The sequence below is a fragment of the Vicugna pacos genome, chromosome 8 (genome assembly GCF_048564905.1).
Source record: "Vicugna pacos chromosome 8, VicPac4, whole genome shotgun sequence".
Classification (NCBI taxonomy): Eukaryota; Metazoa; Chordata; class Mammalia; order Artiodactyla; family Camelidae; genus Vicugna; species Vicugna pacos.
The window spans coordinates 19388840-19415585 of record NC_132994.1 but is presented as its reverse complement, the minus strand read 5'-3'; the positions used below and the strand labels follow the sequence as shown (position 1 = coordinate 19415585).

The window sequence follows — 26746 nt, the reverse complement described above, 5'->3', positions numbered from 1 at the left end:
GCCCCATGGCATACGCAGGGCTCTGGGACCCAGGAGAGGAACCCCTGGAGCAGTGAGTAGTCTCCCACCTGGCTGCTCACTAGTCACCTGGGGCGCTGAGAAAGCCCCAGCCACGCCCCTCACCAATTAAATCAGAACCTCTGGGCGTGGGACCTGGGCATCAGTATTTTTGAAGCTTCTCCAGGTGATCACACGTGTGGTCAATAGGTCAATACTGAGAATGCTGACCTACGGGAGCTTCTGTGTCTCGGGACCATGGAGTCAAGTGAGGAAACAGTAATTATGGTAATAATAACTACAACCACTGAGCTTGTTCTACATCCTTATTGCACCGTACAAGCCCTCTGCATGGATTACCTCATTTAACCCTCACAGCAGACCCCTGAGGTAGGTGTTAGGCTGATTTTACAGACAGGAAACCAAGGCTCGAGGAGGCTAATCGCTTGGCCAGGGTCACAGAGATGGTGAATGCAATTCGCTTCCTCTACTCTCGGTAGGGAAAAATTGGGAGATTTTTAAATGGGTGACAAAGTCAGAGACAGAAAGTGGAGCTGTGGTTGCCAGGGACCAGGGCGAGGGGAAACAGGGAGTGTTTCATGGGTACGGAGTTTCCATTTGGGAAGATGAGTTCTGGAGATGGATGGTGCTGATGGTTGCACAAAAATGTGAATGTACTTAATTCCAGTGAAGTGAACACTTGCATACCGTTAAAATAGTAAATTCTGTGTTATGTACATTTTACCATAATTTTTAAAAATAGAAAATGTTTAACAAAATAAAAATATAAAATAGGTGAGAGAGAGTAAGGTATCCTGTCTCATGCACAATGAAATTCCAGGTTATCTGCACAGTTTTTCAGCTATTTCACAACTGTAAGTCTTAGAACACTGAGGGTGATGCCAATAAATTATGTCTAGCAGAGATTCGGTTATATTGGCCACTTTTATATCTAATAAGCAAGTTTATTTCTACTTTCCCGAGACCAGTGTATTTGTAATTTTTTGCATTCTCTTTTGAACCAGTTGCAACATCTTACTGGTTCCCTCACTAATTGATTAGTTACAATCTGAACACATGTCTGTTTTACCACCAGAATTACCACCGTATGTCAAGTTTCCCTGATGATTTCTGATGATAAACTACGAAGGCCTGAGTTTTCCCAGTTGAGATTTTCTTCCCACAGTGTGATGATTCCAGCTACTGCAGAACAAAAAGCAGATTTTGTTTAACCTAACATGTAACTGTACACCGTCAGTGCCCTCACTGTTAGAGTTTGTGGATCCAGAGCCCAGAGCAAGATCGAGGGCTGTGTCAGCCCTCACTCAGGAGGTGAGAACAGGCTGAGTGTGTGAGATGCAAAGTCCCAGGCTGCCTTGGGAAGGACCCTGTCTTTGGCTGTAAGTGGAGGGTGAGGAAGACGAGGAGAGGTGTGGAGACTCCTGCCACTGCCCCGCCATCAGCCACCTCCTGCTTTTCTCCCTGACTCCCAGGAGGCTGGTAAGAGACACAACCCAGAGCAGGTGAAAAAGAGAAGATTCTATAAACCCATGCTGAAGGGGAGAACAAAGGCCAAACAGAGCCACTGCAGAGAGCTCCTAGAGAGAATGCAAGAAGAGCAGGATAAACTCAGAAGAAGGGCCAGAAGAAGAGGGAGGAGGGAGAGGCCGGTACAGCATGGTCACGGGGTGCTTAAAGGTCAGTCCTCACGGACCCCTCTCTCTCCTCTGGAGGTAGGGCACACTGGCACAACCTCAACACAGGGCAATTCTGTTCCAGCTGTGACAATTACAAGGGCACGTATGCCCTGCCCCAGCAGTGCCACTTAGAGAAATCTGTCCTGCAGACAGAAGCACCCTGCACAATAAAACCAGGCCAGTTGCTGCAGAATAATTTCTAAGAGCAGAAGAATAACATAATCTAAATGTCCATCAGTAGGGGGTAGGTTAAGCTGATTACAATTCATTGAATAAAGCAAAGGAAAGGAGGATGTGTATAGTATCCTACAATTTGTATGCAAACAATTCACAGGGATACACAGTGGGATACATCTATTTGCATGTATATGCATGAAATATCTCAGGGGGATAAACGCAAGAAACAGGTAACATGGGTTGCCTTCAGACAAGGAGACATTGAGCGGTTGGGAGACAGTATAGGAGAAAGACTGATCAACCTTTCATACCTTCTGTTTTCAAATCATGTGAATGTATTACCTGTTCAAAATACTGAATGTTTAAATATCTTTTTAAACAAGTGAATGGAGTCTTCTGGAAGAAGCATGCTATATACAACACACTCTCTCAGGTGACCCTGGTAAGCATCTGTTTCTCCCATCATCCACCTCTTGCGGACCGGCAGCTTTCAGAAAAGGACTACAAGCCTACATGCTCGCAAACAAGTTCAGACCCACACCATTCCAATAAGTCTTAACATGAAACACCCCCACAGAATCAAAGCCAAAGCAAAAGAACAACAACAAGAAAGATCCTTGGTTTCCAAGCTGTGAACGCATGTCAGTTATCAACCTCCAGTCTTCTCCTGGGAGGGGCTGCAGGAAAATACCTGCCAGCCCCGCCCGCTCTTCACTCCTGCAGACGCCGTCGAGTGTCATGCTTGGGAAAGTTACATTACTGCCATCAAACCCTCTGCATCTCTGTTTTTAAAAGTTTATGAGTGGAGCATAGTCACTTGCAAGTGATGGGAGATCTTATATGAAAACTCCACCGGAGCCACAAACCACCTGTAAGTATGCTGGGCCCAGGGCAGGCTGCCCAAAACATGTTCAATGGCATATTGATGATTTTGAATTATAGTTACTTGAGAGATAGCTGATGGGAAAAATATTTTAAAAAAACACTCTGACGGCCCCCTGCCTTCGCTTGTGAAAGCAGAAAATAAATCTCCCACATGAAGGTTTCCTCTGTATAAACCGGGAGGATAGAAAGCATCCTTATCACCAGAACTAGAGAATTCAAGGCTAAGGAAGCCATATAAGCAAACTTCTTCACGAGTCTGCTACCCCAAGCAAAGCCTCTTTGTTTGGTTGAATCTTCACAAATAATTGTTTCTTTGTCTAAAAGTCATCTATAAACAGCCCGCTTTGGTCACTCTGGGGCGGGGGGGGGTTCCATTTCTACAAAACCTCTATGTATACAAATTAAATTTTTTTTTCCTGTTGTTAATCTGCCTTGTGTCAATTTAATTATTAGCTGAGGAGAGCCAGCTTTAGAGACTGGAAGAGAAAAGGCCATGGAGAAGGCGCCTTTGGAGAAGAAAACTGGGAGGTAGAGCCAAGGGAGGGGAGGGCAGGCAAGACTCCAATTGTAGTCAGTCTCCCCAACAGAACACAAGCTCCATGAGGCCAGGACACTTCCCCCTGTCTTGTGCACTGGTGCAAAGCAGGAACTCAATTCATAATTACTAGATGTGTAAACAGTGGGTGACCTTGGTGAGAGCAACGGCAGAGAAGTGAGGGGTCAGGAGACAAATTGCTGGGCGACCCTGAGTTACCATCTCCAACAGCCAGACAATATACTCCAGGCATAGGTTGGACTTTGCAGGATACCCAGTGCCTTTGTCAGATGACCTGTTCCAACTGAAAATGTGTGGCTCAGTACAACTTGAAAAATAATTGGTCTAAATATGAAAATTCTGCAAATGGCAAATCAGAGTTCTCAGTGAGCCTTTCCCTTAAAATACGAATTTAAACTTTTTTCATGTAGTTCCTATACCAATTTCCAGCTCCCCACCCCACTGCCTCTGATGACTTGTCCTGGGCATGACAACTTCACCTGTGCTTGGTGGATAAGGTATCATAACCACACTTATTAGCTACTAAGTTACATCCCCATGAGGACAGAAGAGGCTGCCCTTATCTGAGGCCCCTGGTGTAACAGAGGGGACATCTGCATGAGGGCTCGGAGATCCCAGTTCTGGTGCCGGCTCTGGCATGCCCTCGTTTATTCATCACCTCCCAAGTGTCACAACTCCAAAAGGAAAACCCATACGTGTATCTCATGGGGTTCTAGGGGTAAGCAGCACATACATGAAAATAACTGGAAAAGTGTAAAATGTTACACACAAGTACAACACCATTATTGGGATATTGCTCTATTAAAGTACCCAGGCATATGACATACTAGTTAGTGAAACATTTGCAGATTATATCTACTACGTGTTAAGATGCCAGGGAAGATGTTCTAGCAACAAGCAGCCCATGGGATGTTCACAATTCAAAGCCATAAACCATACAGGTGAAACATGATGGTTAAGAACAAAGACCCTGAACTGGATGGGCCAAGGTTCAAATCCCAGTCTTGACACTTTCTGAAACTTTGGGCAGGTTAACTAACCGCTCTGTGTCTCAGTTTCCTCATCTGTATAATGAGAATACAGTTGTGGTGAGGTTTAGAAGACATACTCATGGTAGCCCTCTTACAACCTGACACCTAGTAAGCACCAACTGTAAGCAATTTACAGTCAACAACATTATCCTCCTCATTCAACACACACAGAGGGAGGAAGGGACAGCTCAGTAGTAGAGCACATGCTTAGGGTGCCATGAGGTACTGAGTTCAATCCCCAGTACCTCCACTAAGATAAATAAATAAATGAACCCAATCCCCCTCCACCAAAAAACAAATCAAAAATCAACACATATGGGGCTTAATGTGTGAGCACTGTGCTAGGCACTGGAGGGGTTAAAAAAAAAACACACCTAACATTTTGTGCCCATTTAAGATTTTACAACTGCAGCCACATGTGTTATCATATTTAATCCTGATGGAAGTCCTCTAAGTTTTGGAAGGAAATTGAGACTTGGAAGGTGAAGAAATTTACCTATATTAGTGATTCTCAGTGAGGGGCAATTTTGTCCCCCCAAGGGACATTTGGCAACATCTACAGACATTTTTGATTGTCACAGCTAGGGAGGAGGGAGTACTATGCACCCAATGGATAGAGGTCAGAGATGCTGCTAAACATTCTACCACGCACAGGACAACCTCCCACAACCAAGAATGATCTGCCTAAAATACCAGTAGTGCAGAAGGTGAGAATCCTGGGCCTACATTAGCAAGCAGTTAACAAGCAGCAGAGCAGGTGCTTGGACCAAGGTCTTTGGATTCCAAATTTAGAGCCTTCCTTCTGTGTCAAATATAGAGAAATGTAAGAGAGAAACCCTGGCCCAGGTCACAGTGACAGTCTGCTGGGGAGTTCTGAGAATCCACAGAACAATATCCAATTATGAGGGACACAGAGAAAATGGACAGCAAGCATTTAATCAGTGGAAATTGACACACTGTAAACTGACTGGACTTCAATAAATATGTATTTTTTAAAAATTTAAAAATTGAAGCAAAACTGACAGTATTTCAATAAAAATCTATTAAAAATAAATAAATAAAAATAAAAATAAAAATCGAAGCAATGATCAACTCCAGGAAACACAGCAAGTTATACAAAAAAATGGAAATGTAATGATAGTACAATCATTGGCTCACTAATAAACAGCATTTATATAATCACACTAATTATGGATCTGCTCAAAAAGTGTGATATAACTAGATTGGGAGTATGTGGGAGAGAAAGGAACAACAGATTGTGTCTAAAATTGATCAATCTCTCCTGTGCACGCATTCTCAAGAATACATTAGATCTCCTTGTGCTATTCAATAGCCAACAGCTACATGTAGCACTTAAATTTAATTAATTAAAATTAAATTTAAAATTCAATTCCTCAGCCACACCAGCCACATTTCAAGTACAGCCAACTCTTGAACAACGTGGGGGTTAGTGGTGCCAATTCTCCACACAGTCAAAAATCTGAGGATAACTCCTACTTGTATTCCTAGGTCCTTCATACCCACAGTTCCTCCATATCTGTGGTTCTGCATCTGTGGATTTAACAAACCACAGATCATGCAGTACTGTCTTCGTCACTACTGAAAAAAAATCTATGTATAAGTGGACCTATGCAGATCAAATCTGTGTTGTTCAAGGCTCAGCTGTTCACAATAGCCAAGTGTTGTTACTCTATTAGCACCGATACAGAACATGTCACTATCACAGAAAGTTCTGTTGGACAGCACTGTATTAGAGGGTGTACAGAGAAAGTGAAAGACACTGGGGTCCAGAAAATAGAAAGTCGACATATATAAAAGCAGTAAGGGGAATCCCTAGGATAAGAGTAAAGCTAGATCCTCAGAAAGCTGCCAGAGGCTGAGGGCCACCTGTCCAGACTGAAGCAGGGGCAGGGCTCCAGAGGACATCTCTTCAGGGAGAATCAATGGAGAGGCTACCTAACATTCTGCACACCCAGAGATTACACATCTGGGGATGATTAGTGATAGGTGAGAGACAAAACTAAACACAGGATGATTATTAACGTCAAGGCAAACAAATTATTGCAAAAAAGTTAATTAATGATATTGAGCATTTTTTCATATGCCTGTTGGCCATTTCTATGTCTCCATTAGAGAAATGCTTGTTTAGGTCTTCAGCCCATTTTTAGATAGGAGTGTTTGTTTTTTTTGTTATTAAATTGTATAAGCTGTTCATATATTCTGGAAATTAAGCCCTTGTCAGTTGCATCATTTGCAAATATTTTCTCCCATTCTGTAGCTTGTCTTTTTGTTTTGTTTATAGTTTCCTTCGCTGTGCAAAAGCTTGTAAGTATAATTGGCTCCCATTTGTTTATTTTTGCTTTTATTTCTATTGACTTGGTAGATTACCCTAGGAGAACATTGCAAACAAAACTACAATGACGTATCACCTCACACCAGTCAGAATGGCCATGATTCAAAAGTCCATGAATGATAAATGCTGGAGAGGGTATGGAGAAAAGGGAACCCTCCTATACTATTGGTGGGAATGTAGTTTGGTGCAGCCATATGGAAAATAGTATGGAGATTCCTCAAGAAACTAAAAACAGACTTACCATATGATCCAGCAATCCCAATCCTGGGCATATTATCTAGAGGGAACTCTAATTCGAAAAGATACATGCACTCCAACGTTCATAGCAGCACTATATACAGTAGGCAAGACGTGGTAGCAACCTAAATGCCCACTGACACATGACTGGATAAAGAAGTTGTGGTATATTTATACAATGCAATTCTACTCAGCCATAAAAAAGAATAAAATAATGCCATTTATAGCAACATGGATGGGCCTGAAAATTGTCATTGTAAGTGAAGTAAAACAGAAAGAGAAAGAAAAATACCATATATCACTTATACATGGAATCTAAAAAAAAGACAAATGAACTTATTTACAAAACAGAAACAGACTCACAAACATAGAAAACAAACTTACAGTTACCAGGGGGGAAGAGGGTAAAGAAGGGATAAATTGGGAGTTCGAGATTTGCAGATAGTAACTAATATATATACATAAAATAAACAACAAGTTTATACTGTATAGCACAGGGAACTATATTCCATATCTTGTAGTAACCTAAAATGAAAAAGAGTATGAAAAGGAATATGTGTATGTATATGTATGACTGAAACATTATGTTGTACACCAGAAATTGACACAACATAGTAAACTGACTATACTCCAATAAAACAAAACAAAACCAAAAAAATTCAACATAATGATAGTACATACCACATGGCTCAGCTATGAATGGCAGAAAGTGTTCAAAATATGCAAAAACCTAATGCGGAGGTCATCTAAGTTGCAGAAGTAGAAGTGCATGTGTGAGACAGCAAGAGAGGGAAAAAAAGTGAAATCTTAAATCATCAGCTTCTACATTGTTAAGTCAACAAATAATGCCCAAAACAGGAAAATCAAGACTTAGTAATATCAGGATGTCTTTGTGAATCTACTAAAAGAGTTGAAAGTGGTTGCCCATGTAGAATCAGAAACAGAAGGCAAACAGTTTAAAAATATTTGACACTTCAGCTTATGGGTATGTACAACACAAAAATTGAAATATTATCTAAATTGTTTTTAAATTAAAAATTAAGCTGATTAGTCAAATTAATAGCATTTGCATATTCATTAGAAATATGAAGATAAACGCCAGGGGTAAAAAACAGCTAAAAAATTTAAAGCTCTTTCTTCAGGGGAGCAGACTGGGGGTAGGCTAGGGAATAGCTGTTTTTGTTAAATGTCTTCTAATAGTATTTACATTTATACTTTTAAAGCTCCTATGTGCATGCTTTACCTTGAGAAAGATAATTATTAAAAAGCAAATGATGTTAAAAAAAAGATAGACAATAACAAGCGTTGGTGAGGACACAGAGAAACTGGAAGCTTCATATGTTGCTGACAGGGCTATAAAATGGTACAGCATGTAATAACATTTAACGAAAAAAATATGAAAATGAATATATTGTGCTACACACCAGAAATTGACACATTGTAATTGACTGTACTTCAATTTAAAAAAATGATACAGCTACTCTGGAATATAGCTTGGCATTTCCTTAAAATGTTAAACATAGATTTCCCAGGCAACCCAGTAATTCCACAACTAGGTATCTACCCAAGAGAAATGAGAACACATGTCCACATAAGAACTGTACACAAACATTCACAGCAGCATTATTCATAATAATTACAACCAGAAACAACCCCAAATGTCCATCAACCGATGACTGGATAAACAAAATGTGGCGTGTCTATGCAGGGGGATACTCTTGTTCAGCACGAGAGAACGCGCGCTACAACACGGATGAACCTGAACAACAGAAGGCTAACTGAAAATACCGACACAAAAGACCACATAATGCATGATTCCATTTATACAAAATGTCCACAAAAGGGAAATCTGTAGAGACAGAAAGTAAATGAATGGTTGCCAGGAGCTGGGAATGGTGATGGGGAACGACAGCTAACAAGTAAGGATTTGTTACTGGGATTCTAAAATTAGAATGTGTTCTCAAATTAGAAATATTCTAAAATAAGAACATGATGATGATTGTACAACTGTAAAAACATTAAAAATCACTGAATTACACACTGAAAATGGGTGAATTTTTTGGCATGTAAATTGTACTTCAATAAAACTTTTTTAAAAAGCAAATGATGCAGTCTGTTTAAAAAGATAATTTGCAGACTACAAGCTAAGTGCTTTAATAAGTTATTATTATAATAATTCTGAAAGGTTTGGTATTACTATCCCCACTTTACAGATAAGGCAACTGGGGCTCCAAGAAGTTAAGCAACTTGCACAACTAGCAAACACAGCAGAGTTAAAATGTGTGTGCAAGCGCCCTAACTACAGCATTCATGCACTTTCTCCCATGTGTGACTGCCTGGGACCGGAGGGGCTCTGGGTAGATCACACCGATGTCTGAGTTATGGTTCCCTTTACCCTCAATTCCGCACAACCCAGTCACCACCTGGGTCAGAGTGCTGTTAGGCCAATGGGTGACCTCTGAGGAGCCAAAGATTTTCTATCTCTCTAAAGGCCAGCACTGTGATACTGTGATTTATAATAAGAAATATATATTTGCTCTTAGTCTGGCTTAGAGCTCCCCAAACCCTAGGAATTTCCTAAGTGGTAAGAGCAATGGGAGCATATTTGTTACAATAGTTGGTCTTTTTTCATCAGTTCCTGAAACAGCTCCAGAGCCAGAAAGGGGAAAGGAGTGTGTTATTCACAATAAACCCCTTTCAACCATATCTGAGTTTATGTTAATAAGATAACTTATGGAAAATCCTAAAGATGGGGCTGGTTGCCAGGGAAACCAACAGTGATTAGAGGTTAGAATTTGCAGTCCCACTTTCCTGACACCCAGGAAGGAGAGAGGTGCTAGAGGTTGACTCAGTCACCAATGGCCAATGACTTAGTCAATCATGTCTATGTAATGAAGGCTCCATAAAAACCCGAAGGACAGGGTTCAGGGAATTTCTGGGTTAGTGAACACATGGAGGTGCTGGGAGAGTAGTGCGCTCAGAGGACATGGCAACTCTGTGCCCCTTTCCCCACACCTTGTCTTACACGTGTCTTCCACCTGGCTATTCCTGACTTATATCCTTTTATAATAAACTGGTAATCTAGTAAGTTAAATGTTTCCTGAGTTCTGTGAGTTGCTTTAGCAAATTAATTTAAGCCAAGGAGGGGGTGTTGTGGCAACCTCTGATTAACAACCAGTCAGTCAGAGGCACAGGTGACAACCTGGACTTGCGACTGGTGTTTAAAGCTGAGGGGTGGCTTTTGTGGGACTGAGACCTTAGCCTCAGATTTGTGAGATTTGAGACTGTCTCCAGATAGACACTGTCAGAACTGAATTAAGTGATTGGTGGTGCTGGAAAAAGCACACATCAGAAGTACGAAATATAGAGACTACACATAAGTAACTAAAAATGTGAGCTGACCAATTTTCCCACAGGAGATTAACAGATGTTACTATTTGAAAGTTAAACTTGGCTTCTCCATAGCTCTCTCTGGGGTGGCCTGGAGCAGGAGCTTTGAGCCAGACTCTGGGTCCAAGATGTAGTTCTACCACTCAGTAGCTGGGGGACTCTGGGCAAGTTATTTCAATGTTTTGGTGCCTCAGTTGCCTCATCTCTAAAGTAGGGATGAAAAGAGAACCTTCCCTAGAGGCTTAGAAAGTGCTTAGAGCAATACTAAGTGTTTGCCATTAGCATTACTTTGTCTATGTATTTGCACTTGTCACCTAACTGGGCAGAGCCTGCCTTTCCTCAGCTTTGCTACAAAACTGCCCTTTGGCCTGTACGTTCTCTCGTCTGCCATGGTGTCATCTGTTGGTGAGGGGTCAGCAGTGCCACACAAAGCTTGCCACACATTTTCACTGAACCTTGTGAAATCAGCCTAAGGAGGTCACAGGGGTCATCTGGTCCAAGCCCATCACTGTACACATGGGATCAAGGAGGTTCTGTACAGTGGAGGGGCTGCCCCATCCACAGGCTGGTCCACCTCCCCAGAGGCCTGTCTAACGTGATTATCGCACAAATGCTCTACTCACTAAGTTTTTTGTGCCCTGACTTCTCCAGAGAGATCCCTTGTCCATTTGGCAAAAGAAGTAGGTGAGAAAAAGCCACACTATGATTTTAAAAACTGTCAAATGCTAATTACAAATGATTCCATTTGAAAGAGAGCAACAAAAGCATTTTTAATCCTTCTTTCTTCTCCCCAAACCTCCATCACTGGGGGAAAGAAGAGCCACTTCCTCGAAAACTATGAACCAAACACAGTAGTTTTATGGACAATGGTTAAGAGGTAGGCTCTTTCCCGGGGAATGGCTAAAGTGTTTATTCTCTTGTTACCTTGGTAACTGCTACCTTGGCGCCCTTGTTGATGAGCTGAACCACATTCTCCGCCTGGCCTTTGTACGCAGCTATGAGAAGGCGTTCTGAAAGCGCGGCGACCGCATCTTGCTGGCTCATGAATTAGGAGAGAAAGACGTTTTCGGGAAAGGTGTAGACAAGTCCCTTTGGCTCAACACGACGCGACTGGCCCGGGCAGGCACCTTGGGTAAAGATGCTTCGATCATTGGAAGGTGCTTCCAGCACTATGCCATCTTTGGGACCTAGGGTTACAGAACAAAGCTGCCATCAGTGCCACTCAGCACCCAGGACAGGCCACACCTCTCCTCCTTGGTTTTAGGGCATCTGCTGATTGCTCACTGCAGGGGAGGGGATCTGAGGGGAGACAGGACATGCAGGAAGCACCCTCTGCAGGGCAAATCCTGAACTTCGAAGTGGAAGGCAGAGCATGTGCTGAACATCCCCCCATGCCCCCACCTCCCTCTGGGGGTCCTCCAGATGACTAGGGCCTGAACTGAGAGGTCTGCTCTGCATTTCCTACCCAGGTAGCAGAGGTCTGATACAATCCCCTGAACATAGTCTGGTTTCCAGGCCCACCTTCAGCAGGTGACTGCACTGTGTAGGACCATGGAGGGTCCTCTGGACTGTGTTCTGTGGGTCCACCAAGGCTAACATGCCTATTCCCCTGGCCAGTTAGGTGCCCACGGACCACACCCCACAAAGATCCTGAGGAGGGAGCTACATCCATTGGGTTTGCTCCCAGCATTTCCCGTTCTCTTCCTTCATCCTTTTCTCACTGTAGACAGTGCAGGTTCCTGACTTCTGGAATAGATGGAGAGATGGGAGCAGGCCCCAGATATCTCCTGGCCAATTACTGCTGGAACAGCCCATCTTGAGAACAAAACAGATGCTAGAAACAGTTACTCTAGGGAGGGGCTTGTGCTGCTTCCGTGCTTAACAAGAGGGAAGTAAATGGCCTATTCAAATCACCAACAGGACACTAAGCCCCAGCTCAGAGCAGTGGTCTGGAGGTAGTAACTGGCAATAAACTTAACTCTTCTTTCCACCAAATGGCCAAATTAATAGAATTTTAAAGACTGACTCCTCAGATACATACTACTATATATAAAATAGATAAACAATAAGGACCTACTGCATAGGTCAATTATCTTTTTTTTTTTAATTGAAGTATAGTCAGATACAATGTGTCAATTTCTGGTGTACAGCACAATGTCCCAGTCATGCACACAAACTTATATTTGTTTTCATATTCTTTTTCATTAAAGGTTACTACAAGATATTGAATACAGTTCCCTGTGCTATACAGAAGAAATGTGGAGGGTTTTACCTATTTTTATATATAGTGGCCAACATTTGCAAATCTCAAACATCTTTTAATAACCTATCATGGAAAAGAGTCTGAAAAAGAATACATATATGTATAACTTAATCACAATGCTGTACACCTGAAACTAACACAACATTGTAAATGAACTATACTTTAATTTAAAATTAAAAAAAAAAAAAAAAAGGACTGACTCCTCCTACTAGCCCTGGACCACTATTAGGGTGAAACAATGCCGTCAGTAATTATGTCAAAGGTGAAGGGTTTGGGGGACTGAAGAAGAAATGCTTACAGATCTGACCCTTTCCTGCTAGGACAACAAGAAAGTGTGAGCCTCTTTTTGTTTTAAAATGTACTTACTAAAAATACCAATATATGCAAATAGAAAGAAAAGGCTATAACCGCAGAGAATCTCCAGTCCTACCACACATTCTGATTTTGAAGGCCCAGAGGATACACATCCTTTACAGTTCCTTCCAGGCAAACCCCATGCTCCTTTCAATCTCTAAAGATTAAAGAATTGGTTGTGATGTGACTGGGAAGGGCTGGACGGAACCCACTCGGACTCTCCTTCACTGTGACATCCAGGTAGGCCGTTTCACCAAGTGCTCTGCGGGCTGGGGTTAAAACGTGCGTGTGTAAAACAGACAGAACGACAGAACTGTAGTGGGAATTAAAGATGCTATGTTACCCCTGAGAGTATTGGCCAATGTGAATAGAATAACTTCAGAAAGGTCATTCTTAACTCTAATCAATTTGTGAATGATCAAATTTTCTCCCTGTCCTTCATCTGTTGCCTAAAATGTGGGTAAACAATAGCAAGGAAAGACAGAGAAGGAACCCTCATCCACTCACGCTGCTCTGATCACCAGGCTCATGAGAAGTGCAACCAACCTGGAGAAGGTACGTGCTCCGAGCAGAAGACCCCTCCCTCAGCCACAGTCAGATCTCTGCGATGCACCAGAAATCCTTGTTGGATGAAGGAGCCAATGAAAGAATACAGTTGAGACTCAAAACAGAGAGAAATGGAGCTGGAAAAGCCTTTGGAAACTCCCAGGATCGCCATGAAAACTGTAGTTTGAGCTTTGTTTCCCAGAACGTTCCACTATTTGGAAGTGGTTTGTTTTTATAAACATAGGCTACACTGTCTTTCTTTATTCAGGTAATCTGTGGTATCTTCAAACCAATTACACTGAGCTTCTGCTTTGACTGACCCCATCCCGTAAAAGCACTCCAGGTCCAAATGGCAGGAAAATGCAGAAAATTAGCCCTGGCTTCCTAAATGCTCTCCCTCCCAGGATCACATTTTTCTTCATTTAGTCATTTGTTATTTCTGGGCACTCTACCTAAAATGCCACCCTCCCCTTCCCAAATCTTTCCTGCAACAGGCATATGAATGTCTCAAGTAAATTGGCCCAGTTCAGACAAATATCGTCATGGCTAAAATTTCTCTATTTCACTACATCACTAAACTCCTGGGGATAGAGATCTCCTTGGTGCAACCTCAGTGCAGCCCATCAGCCGAGGTCACGAGGTCCAGAACAGCAGTGCTGTCTGGTCTCCCCAGCAACAGAAGCACGGGTCAACAGGCCTGTCTCACACTGACAGCCGCTCCCCCTCCTCCCTCCTGTCCCATGCAATAAATTCAGCCTCGCAGACACTGAGACAAAAGCCGAGGTGCACTGATTGCCATGGTTGCAAGCTACTGAGATTGCCCATAATTACCTTTGGTAAATAGCCCTTTACCAGCCCAGCACACATTACTATTCCTTTTTTTTTTTTTTAAAGAGAGAGAAATACTACATTTGTGAGAAAATGTTGGCCAAGCACAAATGTCAGAGTTTTTTTTCCTTTGGCCTTTCAGTGACAGCTACTTGAGAATGAAATGTCAAGGCATAGCCCGCTGGAGGCAGAGGGCAGCCTCACAGATAGGTCCCTTATGGGATTTTCAATACTCCCCCCACCAGAGTTGCACAGAAAACTGCCTGCAAAACCAGGAACAGAATCCTAATCTGCTGCTTGCTAGCACCATCCCTGTGAGCTTGGGTATCTCAAGTTTATCTTAAGTTCATTCTTAATTTAAATCCAATAATAACCTCCCTGCTAGGACCTCCAACATTCACCTGCGCTTTCATTTACACACAGCAGAGGGGGGCAGAGGGAGGAATCAATGTGGCTGAGTTTTCTTTTCTGCTTCCTTTCTGACCCCCACCCAAGGTTGGGGGACCCCCTCATCTTCCTCTCCACCTCTTTCACAATCACTGTCCTAAATCCTTGGTATTCTTACTTCCCATCCAGAACAACGATCATCATCCTTTTGCAATGAGAGAATACTTGGCTTCTCATCCAATACCTCTGAACTGACAAATCAGGCCGAGTGGAAGGAACTGGGCTTGTGGAGAGAGATAAGGAGGATGGCGGACCCCTGAATGGTGAGTGGGAAGGGGAGAGGAACAGAAGGGTAGTGACCAGTCCGCAATTAAGGAGCTAAACTTCACTGCCAACCTGTTGGGTACCCAGGCTGCAGCAGCCCGATTCCCTCACTGAATCTGGGCTTCAGCTTCCAAATAGATCAGCTATCATTCAAGACACTTCCCACTGCTGGCAGTCAGGAATTTCTGCCCCAGGTCTATCAATCATATCCCTCTTTGTCATGATGCTCATTTCCACAGCGTTCTGGAGAAAAACCTTAAATGCAAACAAGCTGCCAGTTCTTAGCGGAAGTGAAATAAACGCATGATCATAAATATGCAATGAACATCATGAATCCAGAAAGGGATTTAGCTTCCTAAGAGTTTCCTCCTTCCTCCCAGCCCACTGCCCCATTTTCATTGCTCTCCAATTCGCCAGTGCTTCTGTCTCTCATCACAAATGCCAGAGGGCCACACAGCTGCTTGCTCTGTGATGTGACCGTTTTTCTCTTTATAGCAAAAGGTCTACGAGGTTTGCTTATGCTGTTATCTTGAAGATTTACAATAAAGTCCCCCAGTACCAATATCCTGACAGGCAAAATATCCTAGCAGAAACCTGCAAACAGAAGTCCCAGCAAGCATTATACACAACCCACCCAGAGACGGTCCACAGGTGCCCAGGGACCGGTGGTTAGGGAATGCCATCACTTTTAATAACTCGCTTTGCTCCTTCTGGTCCAAACCCTGTGTTGAAGAGGGATCGTACTCACATCCCAGGGTCTGTCCTCTACATCATGTTCTGTTGCTGAATAGCCGCGGTCAATTCTTTCCTGGAGCGATCATTAGCTTCCAGGGGCTGTCCCGCCCAAGGGTCTGCAGTGATTTACAATACAATGCTTGCTGCCTTTCTCCTTTGAGCTTCGTTTGCCAGTACTAGTCAGATCTAAAAGCTTATTAAGACATTCATTCAGCTTGCAATGTTCTGTGGCTGCCTAGTCTGCCTGGCACAGCTTCTGAAAGTCTCGGGTCTTCAGATTTTGTTGGACTGCTCCCTCCTGCCGGCAGAGGACCTGTAACACTGCTCTGATCAACGAGTCAGGGGATGATTCACAGATGGGCGGAATGCTTTTGAACGATGCTCATTCTTTTGCATTCTTTCAGCAGTACTACAAAGAGATGAATGTACATGCTGTAAAGGAGGAAGGACGCAGGAAGGGTTAAAATCTGCAAAGAACTGCCTTTATGACAGCAGTCAGAGAAATGCTCGCTTTGTGGGAACAGTGGAGACCCAGACACTCCACGGCCCTCAGCAGAGAGTTCCAGCACAGCATCTGCAGCAGAACAGGGGACTAGGGGCTGACTGGGAAGCCATTCCCGACATTTGTAAACCCATAGTTTGTCTCAAAAATCATCCTCTGAACAGAGTCTCTGCAGCAAAGGGAGAAGGGAGAAGACAAGGAGCAAAGCTGTTCCAAGTGTGGTCAGTGGCCCTCAACATTGCCGGTGTGTCCTCCAGACCACTTGTTGAAGCAACAGAAAACCAATTTCCCAATTGGAGTAATCACAGAAATGAAGAGGGGTTTGATTTTGACTGGAGCTAATATTACTATTTTCCCCCTAATTTCTAAAGCCAGAGTTATTGGTCCTGGAGATGGGAAAATAATTCTGTCAACAAAATCCTCTGAGCACCCTCCCTGCCCAAAGCCTTGCCTTCATTTCCCCGAAGAAATAGGAGGTGGGTTGGCATTCTGCTTTGGCTAGTGTTTGGCTGACACCAAGGGCAGGAGAACAGCCAGGCACCGAAGCTGGTGTGCTGTAAAGACTGAATTCCCCCCAGGAGACAGTGCCAATAGAATGAGGAGCCTATTTTTAATACACAACTCTCATCCTAGTTTATCCAAAAGTGATCGCTGCTGGGATACGGCAACCACCACTGGAGGACAAGAGAGGTTAAAACACGGATGAAAGTGACCTGCTCCCCACTTTGAAGAAACTCATCAGCTGGCTCTGATCAACCTCGATTAGGGCCAAAAGGCCAGATGCCAGATGAGAAATGTACACCGAATGCAACAAAAGTATAAAGCAAGAAGTGGTTCATTTTCTCAAAGCCTCTGGGACAGTTCCTTCTTCGTCAGCACAGTACTGCCAATGAGGATGGTACAACACTGGCTGCTCACAGAGCCCGGTGTTCACGAGTACTGTGTGCGAGACAGGAATTACAGGGGCAGAGGTGCACCTCTCGAGCAAGCCCACCATTGCCAAGGAACATGTATGCTTATTTCGTGAGTACATCTCAAGTATAGTAACTATTCTCTTCTGAATCTGACACTTACTAAATCTTTGAAATACTCAGCTCTGCAGGAAGCATAGAGAGGCTGTTGCAGTGAAAGTTGAGTGACATCTGAATACTATTCCGGAAACCTGTGACATATCCCACCATCAAGAAAAGCTGCTAACAAATGTAAAAATAATATTGGAGGAATAAGAACATATTCTTAGCTACAGACTAACAGGAGGCTTGTGACGTAAAAACCTCCCCCTTTTACATGGAACAATTAATTACTTTTTGGCTTCCTGGCACGGCTAGGTGACCAGAGCCTGCAACTGGGGGCTGGGTACTGGGTACTCGTATCACAGAGCAAATGACCCCAAATCCAGATAAAGAGAGCCTTCTGCTGCCCCATCTTTCCCTGGGCAAGATGATCATGGGCCTCCTCTGTTCACCTACAGTCTTCTACAAGTTCCTGCTATGGGCTGAATTGTGCCCCTCAAAATTCATGTACTGAAGCCCTAACTCTTAGTGTGACTGTATTTGGAAACAGAGCTTTTAGGAGGTAAATAAGGTAAAAAGAGGTTATAAGAGTGGGGCCCTGATCTGATAGGATTAATGTCCTTTTAAGAAGAGACACCAAAGAGTCTCCACGCTCTCTCTCCTACCCCTCTTTTTAAACCTGCACCCCCACTTCTGAGCCATGCTCACAGGAAAGGCCATGTGAGGACACAGCGAGAAAGTGGCCATCTGCAAGTCAGGAAGAGAGTCCTCATCAGAAACCAACCTCTGCTGGACCTCGATCTGGGACTTCCAGCCTCCAGAACTGTGAGAAAATAAATTCCTGTTGTTTAAGCCACCCAGACTATGGTATCCTGTTATGACAGCCCTAGTGACTAAGACCTGAGCTCCCCTCACAGTGTAACTGCTGGCATGGGCTCAAGGCTGGTCTTCCAGGTTAGACTGAACCCCTTGAAGACAGGAGCACTATTTTGTTTATCTTGTATCCCCAGTGCCCAGCCCGGTTCCTGGAACATAGTTAGCCCTTAACATCTGTTAAGCGGATGCTAGAAAAACTAACAATCAATTGCTTTTTCTAATCATTAATTGGTCTCCAGGAGTCTGTGGATCCCTTAAGAAATAGAGGAGGTGCCAACCAAGTCGGTTAGCCTTTTTCCTTTCCCCAAAGATGAAGCAGGGTATGGCTGCAGAACCTCCACGAGATAACAAAGGGGGATGTGTTCATTCTCTTCTCTCTCTCTTCCTCCCCAAACAGAGGACTACATCTCCTGGGACCAGAAGAATGACCAATCCCAAGTGACACAGGTCTGTCAGCACCTGAGCACTGGACAGCACCACAGCCATCCTGGGAATTTTCTTTTCACTATCCTCAGCCTCTGTTGGGTAAAACTACAAATGCTAAAGATAAACCAAACTAGCAATACTAAATGACAATAAAGCCAATCCCCAGAAAGAAGTTCACCTTCCATGTGTCCATATCTCAACTCCTACCCACTCCTCCATCCTGCTTTGATCTGGCTTCTTTCTGCCCCCAGTTTTCCTATTAAACCACTGTTGATGTGGTGGTTGTTGATTTTGTGGTGTATCAAGAATTTATTGAAGAGATGAGCACAAAGAACTATGGAAACTGGGAGAGAAAGCTTTCTTGCTTGGTGTGCTGGGGTGAAAGCAGGTCAGCAACATTCTCACAGAGAAGGTAACATTTGAGCTGGGTGTTGGGGAATTGGAGAATTTTGTTAGACAGAGAAGTTAGGGAGGACAGAGGGAACAGCAAGAGCAAAGGCAGGGTGGTCTGAAAGTGCATGTCACGGATAGGAAAGGGGAACAAAGAGACTTTTGCAGCTGGAGCTTCTAATACATGAGCAATGACCAGAGATGATGTTGCAAAGTCAGGCTGTGGAAAAATTTTCACATCATGCTGAAGACATTGGACTGTATCTTGCACTTGTGATGGGGAACCCTAGATGTTAGAAAGCAGAAGAGAGACTAGTCAGCTTTTTGCACTACTTGGAACTCAAACCCACAGAATTGGATTAGTCATAATTATGGGTTCATGCTACACTTTCAAGATTGTATGTACATAGCTTTCTCGCTTCCTCTACTTCTTCTTTTATCCCTTTCTTCTTTCCTTCTTTCTTTTTAATTAATATACTTTATTTGTTAGAGTTGTTTTAGGTTTACAGAAAAATTGAGCAGAAAGTATAAAGAGGTTTCTTCATCAATACTCCCTCCCCCACACCCCTCCACAGTGTCCCCTATTACTAACATCTTGCATTAGTGTGGTACATTTGTCATAACGAGGGAGTCAATACTAATACCTTATCAATAACTAAAGCCCATGGTTTACACAGGGCTCCCTCTGTGTTGTAGTTCCACGGGTCTGCACAAACCTGCATAATATCACACACAATAGCTTCACTGGTCTAATGCTCCACCCATTCATCTCTCCCTTCCCCCTCTCCAACCCCTGAAAACCACTGATCAATTTACTGTCTCTAAAGTTTTGCTTTTTGCAGAATGTCATATAGTTGGAATCATACAGTCTGTCGCCTTTCCAGGCTGGCTTCTTTTACTTGGTAATATGCGTTTAAGGTTCCTCCATGTCTTTTCATGACTTGCTAGCTCATTTCTTTTTAGTGCTGAATAATATTCCATTGTATGAATGTACCACAGTTTATCTAGTCACCTATTGAAAGACATCTTGGTTGCTTTCAAGTTTTTGTAATTATGAATAAAGCTGCTATAAACACTCATGTGCAAATAAGCCACGGGAATGTAATACATAGCATAAGGAATATCAATAATATTGTAATAACCTTGTTGGGGACAGATGGTTACTAGACTTATCATGGTGATCATTTCATAATGTATGTAAATGTTAAATCACTGTGTAGTTCACCTGAAACTGACATAATACTGTATGTCAACTATATTTCAGTTTAAAAAAATCCATGTGCAGGTTTTTGTGTGTACGTAAGTTTTCACCCTATTTGGGTAAATACAAAGGAATACAACTGCTGAATCATACGGTAGGACAATGCTTAGCTTTGTAGGAAACTGCCGTATACATTCCAAAGCAGCTGTAACGCCTTTCATTGTAACCAGCTGGTTTTATACTGACCTAATTGCCAAAGGCAGTGGTAACCTTCAGTTCTTACCTTACATGATTTCTCTGTCGCATTAAGCACTGCTATCATCCCTCCCTCACTACACTTCCTTCTCCTTTGGCATCTGTGACCCACTCTCAGCTCGTTCTCCTACCATCCTTTGGAGTATTTCTTTCTCTCATGCAAGGGCCCTTCTCCACTGGTCCCTTAAATGTTGCAGGTCCCTAAGATTCTATCACACATTGTCATCTCTGCTCATTTTCTTCTCTAGAAGATCTAGTACATACATACCCCCCACACCTGCTGCCCACACACTTCTCTGCTGCCTAGATACAGACTGCTCCAAATCTTCTTTAGCCTCGATCACTGTAAACTCCATATTTTAAAAACCTAACCATTTAACAGACATCGTACTTGAATGTCCCCAATCAACATGTTCACAGTCAAATCATCATCCTTCTTTCTACCCATTCCTTTTCCTGCGTCCCCATCTTGGTGAGGGGCCCTGTCTTTCTTCTGTCTGCCTATTTCCCTAATCTGGAGCTTCTCTCATTCCTCTTTTTCTCCTTCCCCCACATTCAGTAATTAGCCAAATCCTCCTGATTTGAGACAGTACGGCATAGAGATGAAAAATGCAAGCTCTGAATTCAGATTGTCTGAGCTCAAATCCCAATTCTGCCACTTAATATGGGCAAACTTCTTAATGACTCTAAGCCTGCTTACTCATGTGTAAAACAGAGAGAATAACAATTCCTAACTTACTGGGTTGTTGCAAAGACTGAATGAGATAATACACGGCTGTACAAGCCTGACACATAGAAAGTGCTCAGTCAGTATTAAGCATGGTTGTTTGGTTACTGCTTAAATGTTCCTTGATCTGTTCTCTCTTCTCTAGCTGCACTGCCACTGCCTTCATTCAGGCTGTCATTTCTTACCTGAACTGTCACAGTGGTCTCCAGCTGGACACTGAAGATGTTTCCTTAAATTCTGTATGTGATTATCTAAACTTGGGATGAGAGAGGTGACATGGGTTCCAGCTTGCATAACAGACTCTGCCTCTGTGGGCGAGTTTTTACCCAGGGGAAGGTGGAAGCTAATGCCAGACTAATGTTCAGGATTTAGACAGTGAGTGTACACTGGCTTACAATGTGTCTTCAACTTTGTAGAGGTCAATACCACCTGGCCAGACAGTGGCTGGGATTTCTTAAACTTGACTCAGGAAAGTCAGCCATTGAGCCAACAGTGGTTAAATTCTCCTCTGTCTGGGCTGAGAGATCGCTGAACCAGTGACAGATGAGTTCCCCCTCCTGATGTGTCAGTGTCAGAAGAAAGGGAGTCATGAGAAACTGCCCCTTCTACCCCAGCTTGTTTCAAGATGGCAGAGCTGGAGAGCAGAGAGCCGAGCTGCCACGCGGGAGGAGCCGCCAGCCCCATGTCCATCCGCCAGGGGGCGCTTTGCCGGGAGGCGGAGCCTGGGCCTTTGGTGCTGATTATTTTGCTTTTGTCTGTGGACCTCTCTTCCTCTGTGCTTCTTGACAAAGAGCGTTTCACGGGAACTGACCATACAGCGTGTTTGGCGGACTCTATCCACAGGACTAAAGTTTGCATGTAGAAGCTGTTCCACCATGGCCGTTCTCCTGGCCTCAATTCCCACCCACTCCCTCCCCCACCTCAATTTATGTGATCACTGATGTCAGAATGCTCTTTGCACAACACAACTGAGAGAGTGTTTTTCCTCAGCTTATAACCCTCAGTGACTCACATGACCCGGCACAAAGTCCAGCAATGCACAAATCCATGTGAGGTCTGGTCTCAGCCTGCCTCCCTCCAACCACCTCTTCTCCGGACACTCCACTCACCCACCCATCCCGCATCCTCGCTTGGCCACAAGGGTACTCAGATTGAATGAGACCAACAGGACTTACCAAAATAGACAGCACTTGTGTGATGTCAGTATTCAAGGCCTCTCTTCCTACCTTCTGATTAAAGAAGCTTCTCCCTTCACCTCCACTTCTAAGGAGACTGTCCTCGCTGGAGAAGTTCTCAGGCTTTAGGTTGCAGAATAAGAGGACAAGCAGGAGAGATGGGAAGGGAGAAGACTGGCTCATCAAGGGAGGCTAAGCTAATCTACATAACAAAGACCTGGGAGAGAAGGAAGCACCCTGCAGGATGGAGGATGGAACAAGGGTTTCTGGGGGTGACGGTAAACAATGGGCTTCTGAACACGGTGGAATGTGAGAGACTGAGGGAGAGTAAAGGGGATATGGAAACTGTTACTGGGAGTTTATGAATTGGATTCCTTTTAACTTTTTTTGACAACAACAAAGAAATGATTATCATTATTTAAAAAATTACTTTTGGTCTTTGGATTTTGCTTCTTTGAATATCTCCATACAAACACTAGACCATGTGAGACTGGACTTCTTTAGGGTTGCCCTCATATACAATGTCTTTCCTCTAAGACTCAGCTCCTCCGATCAGGGGCTGTGTCTCAGTCACTGTAAATCCAAGGCAAGCACACAGCCTGGCATATGGCATACAAACAATAAATGTTTGCTGAATAAATAAATATATTTACACTTATCCCACCAGGTTAGAGACTCCTACAGAGCAAGTACCTGCTCTTATTTTCCCATGTGTCCAAATAAGTTAACGAATGCTGCAGTGAGTTGAATGGTGGCCTCCCAAAAAGATATATCCGTGTCCTAATCCCCAGAATCCGTGAGTCTTAACTTAGATGGTGAAAGATGTAATTGTGTGAAGGATCCTGGGAGGAGAAGCTCCTTCTGGATGACCTGGGTGGGTCCTAAATGCAATCACACCCATCTTTATAAGAGAAGCAGAGTTTTGAGATGAAGAGGAAGAAGCCACGTGACCCAAGAGGCAGAGACTGGAGGGATGTGGCCACCTGCCAAGGAACACTGGAGCCACCAGAGGATGAAAGAAGCCAGAAAGGTTTGTTTCCTCCAACCTCCAGAGGAAGTACAGCCCAGCTGACACCTTGATCTCAGATGTCAGCCCTCCAGAATGTGGGAGAATAAAATCCTGTTGTTTTAAGCCACTTAGTTTGTGGTAATTTGCTAGAGCGGCCACAGGAAACTGATACAAATGCCTTATACATAATGGATAATAACTCTTTAACAATGATCTGTCGGGGTTGCTTATAATCACAGGCTGTGCTTCTTTTTTAAAGTCACATCCATACCCACACCTTCTCAGCCAAAAGCCAGGACTCTGCTATGTCATTTCAACACCTGTAAATGCTGTTGTAACCAAGGGGTCCCTCATTCAGGGTCCCCCTGAGGGACAGTCAGGTTCTGAGCACTAACGACATTTTCCTATAAAACGTCCTTCCTTCACTTATTCCTTCAGGAAGGAATTGGCACAGCAGGGAAGCACCTGGTAAGGGTCTGATGCCGGCAGGAGACATGGTTCATGCCTGGAGGGAGAAGAGGTATCCTCACCGGGGTCTCCCCAGCTGGCAGCTGACTCAGGCTGAGTACCCAGCAGCTGACCCACAGGAAACACCACAGAGCTGAAGGAGAGCCACGTTGGGCTGTCCGTTTCCCATTCTGCACACAGAAAACGAAATCATGAACGCTCTGCTAGCCAGGGATGAAATGTCCCAAGGTAACTCCGCAAACACAATCCCAAATAAGGCAAAGACTAACTTATTTGCCACTGTAATGTTTTTCAGCACACTTCTTCCACCATATTCCACAGAGGACAGAGGTCTGCTCTCAAGTCCACAACCCTTCAGGGAGAAACCACTCAAACTCCCTCAGCCACACACAGATCAATCCTGCCTGTAATGTCTGCTAAGTGGCCCTCCAGAAATGGTTGTTCTCAACCTCTGCTGGACCTGTTTTTCATTTCAGGGGTCCTATTGTATTTAATCACGCTGCCAATCAAGTATTTCTTACCAAAATATCCATCTGATACTAAAAATTCCAGATGCTATGATGCACGCCACCCACTCTTCCCTACACTCCCATCTCCCCTGACCCACACGGCTTTCTTCAATAACTCTTTTTAAAAGCTGCAACCTCAGCAAGCATGTCTGGGTCAGATGTGATTTGACGGTAACACCGCCCATCACCTACAAGAGGAGACACCCAGTGGTATGGAGACAGCACTACTGCCTAAACATCACTGCTTGTAGAAGCTACACGCCCGGACCCCTCATCTTAATTCCCCTCCAGTTCCTCCCGGCTGACACAGGACTGGGTAGGAGCAAGAGGAGAAGAGGGTCTTTTGAAACATGCCATCCACAGAGCACGCTTCATGATCCTGGGCAAGTGGTATCATTTCCTTGGGCCTTAATGCCCCCAACTATAAAATGGGGATAATAATGGTAGCTACTGACTTCGTAGGGCAGCTAAAAGGATTACCTGTAGGAGCGACGACAAGCACTCAGCAGAGCGCTCGGCACAGAGTAAGTGCTCAGGAAATACCAGGTGTGCATGTGTGCACGTACAAAGTCTAGGGGAAGCTAAATTGGCTAATTAGATTTCCAAACCCTTCCTACATCTCTTACACCTAGGCCTCTCTTTAGAGTTTCTAGGGGCTCTCCTGGGGCGGCTTTGGGCCCTTGGAGATGGGCCCAAAGCCCACTCAGCACATAGCATGATGCAGCATGTGGCTCCAGAACAGAGCTTTCCTGGGAGCACGTGTCCCTGAGAAGGAGGGGAATTAGGACTTCAAGTCGAGCCAGCCACCAGGGAAGTTCTGTGGTTCTCTCCCTGTCCATGTGCCCTCACACACCGACAGACAGACGTGTGCATGTCCAGTCTCAGCTCAGGAAGACGGGTCCTACCTGGTGGACTCCAGCCCCCAGGATGGTGAGGACCTATGAGGTGGAGGGCAGGCTTCCTGGGAAACCCCGCTTGAAGTCAGCTTCCCTCACATCAGCCTCCCTCCAGCCCTGGTTATTCTGGTTATTTTCCAGCTAAGACTTTCTCTCCCATTGGTGGTTGTACATGTTATAAGTTTCAGTCACAGATTAACCATGAGCAGATTTGGTCCACGAAGTTCTCTTGCCCCTGATTATATCACATGACCAACACATCCAATTGTCATCATCATCAGGGATGGTGGATTATTTGAAATTAAAATTCTGCCACCTCCTGACAAGAAGAGGTTCCTACAGTGAAGGCAGAGGGAGCAGGGACGCACCAACCTTGACTTGCTTATTACATGCCCAGAATTAGCCCCAGAGATATTCATTGCTCAGAGTTTCAAACAATCTTGAAGTAGTTATGTCTCTCAGGATTTTCTCCTTATTATTATGGTCAGGTTATTTCCACAATGAACACATATGTCAGTAGCTGAGTTTCAGCAGTCTTCAGGAATCAGGGGTCCTGAGGAATGACTCAGCCTGAGCCGCTCCTGTGTACGCAACCTGGTGAAGCTTGTGCCTCCCTCTACTGATGGTTTCTCAGAGCACGAGGCTGTTTTCCTTCAGCAAAGTGTGAATCTGGACTCACTATGCTCAGCGGTGGAGCTTTCACTCCTGGGCTTGGCTATTCCTTGCTCTCGGGTGCCTGGGAGCCAGTCCCTGGGGAGAATCCACAGACTCCACCCACCCCTACAGAGTGACTATTTCTGTCCTGAGAGCCCTTCTCCGGGGTTCTCCCAAAACCCTAGGTGAGGACAGTACCGCGTGCTCTCCAATTTCAGGTAGATCGCCTCTTTGATGATCATTTATATCCGGTCCAGGTCGAAACAAGGCGCATGGTAGGGGGAGGGTAACAGAGGAAAAAAGAAGGGGAAGGGTGGGGAGGCAGGAGGGAGGAACAAAGGAGGGGGGACAATGAGAACAGACAGTGAGGGCCCCTGTGAGGATGCAGCCACTCGGGTTGGGGGGGTTGCTGTCAATCCCTCCCAACCCCCACTCCTTCCCAAACTAGAAGCCATTCACCCCGCCCAGTTTCTTTTCCTTTTTCTTTTTCTTTTTTTTTTTTTTTTTGGCTTTTACATTCATCTCTATTTTCAAATTTCCATTCCCTGCAACTCCCTCTGTATCTTGACCCAGTCTTCCATCTTCAGCTCAAATGCAGGCAACGGAGGTACCTGCTACATTCAGTGCAGCATCACTACCCAGTGCAGCTTGCATGTCTTTTTGTTTGGAGTCTATCTGATCCACTCATTTTCTCAGAGTCTGGAATCTTCTTCAGTAACTTCCTAGACATATAAGGCTCCAAAATGCTGAAGGATGGAAACACTCCGCCCAGTTCCTGCACATCGGATATTTGCTGAATTAATGCAGGGATTCCTTCTGATAGAATGCATTCATTGTATTTCCATAGTCTGTTTAGCACCATTTTATTTTACTTTAGAATTAAAA

At 44.1% G+C, this 26746-nt stretch overlaps 1 protein-coding gene and 1 long non-coding RNA gene across 4 annotated transcripts in view; one reads left to right on the top strand and one right to left on the bottom strand.

The window, feature by feature from the left end:
• Positions 1 to 11388, bottom strand: part of ANKRD6 (ankyrin repeat domain 6) — a 105811-nt gene extending 94423 nt beyond the window's left edge. For both annotated transcript variants that reach the window (XM_015235998.3, XM_006200288.4), the window contains exon 1: positions 11248 to 11388. In XM_015235998.3, coding sequence (XP_015091484.1) covers positions 11248 to 11367 — 120 coding nt within the window. In that variant the 5' untranslated portion in view covers positions 11368 to 11388. The remainder of the gene's footprint in view (positions 1 to 11247) is intronic.
• LOC140697663 (uncharacterized) lies at positions 11366 to 18749 on the top strand. 2 transcript variants are annotated; one of them, XR_012074838.1, is made up of 5 exons: positions 11366 to 11455; positions 13465 to 13754; positions 14891 to 15024; positions 17986 to 18100; positions 18549 to 18749. It is a non-coding gene; the product is annotated as an uncharacterized lncRNA (long non-coding RNA). The 2 variants fall into 2 exon arrangements; XR_012074839.1 differs by having other exon boundaries at positions 11392 to 11480.
• The last annotated feature ends 7997 nt before the right edge of the window (positions 18750 to 26746 follow it).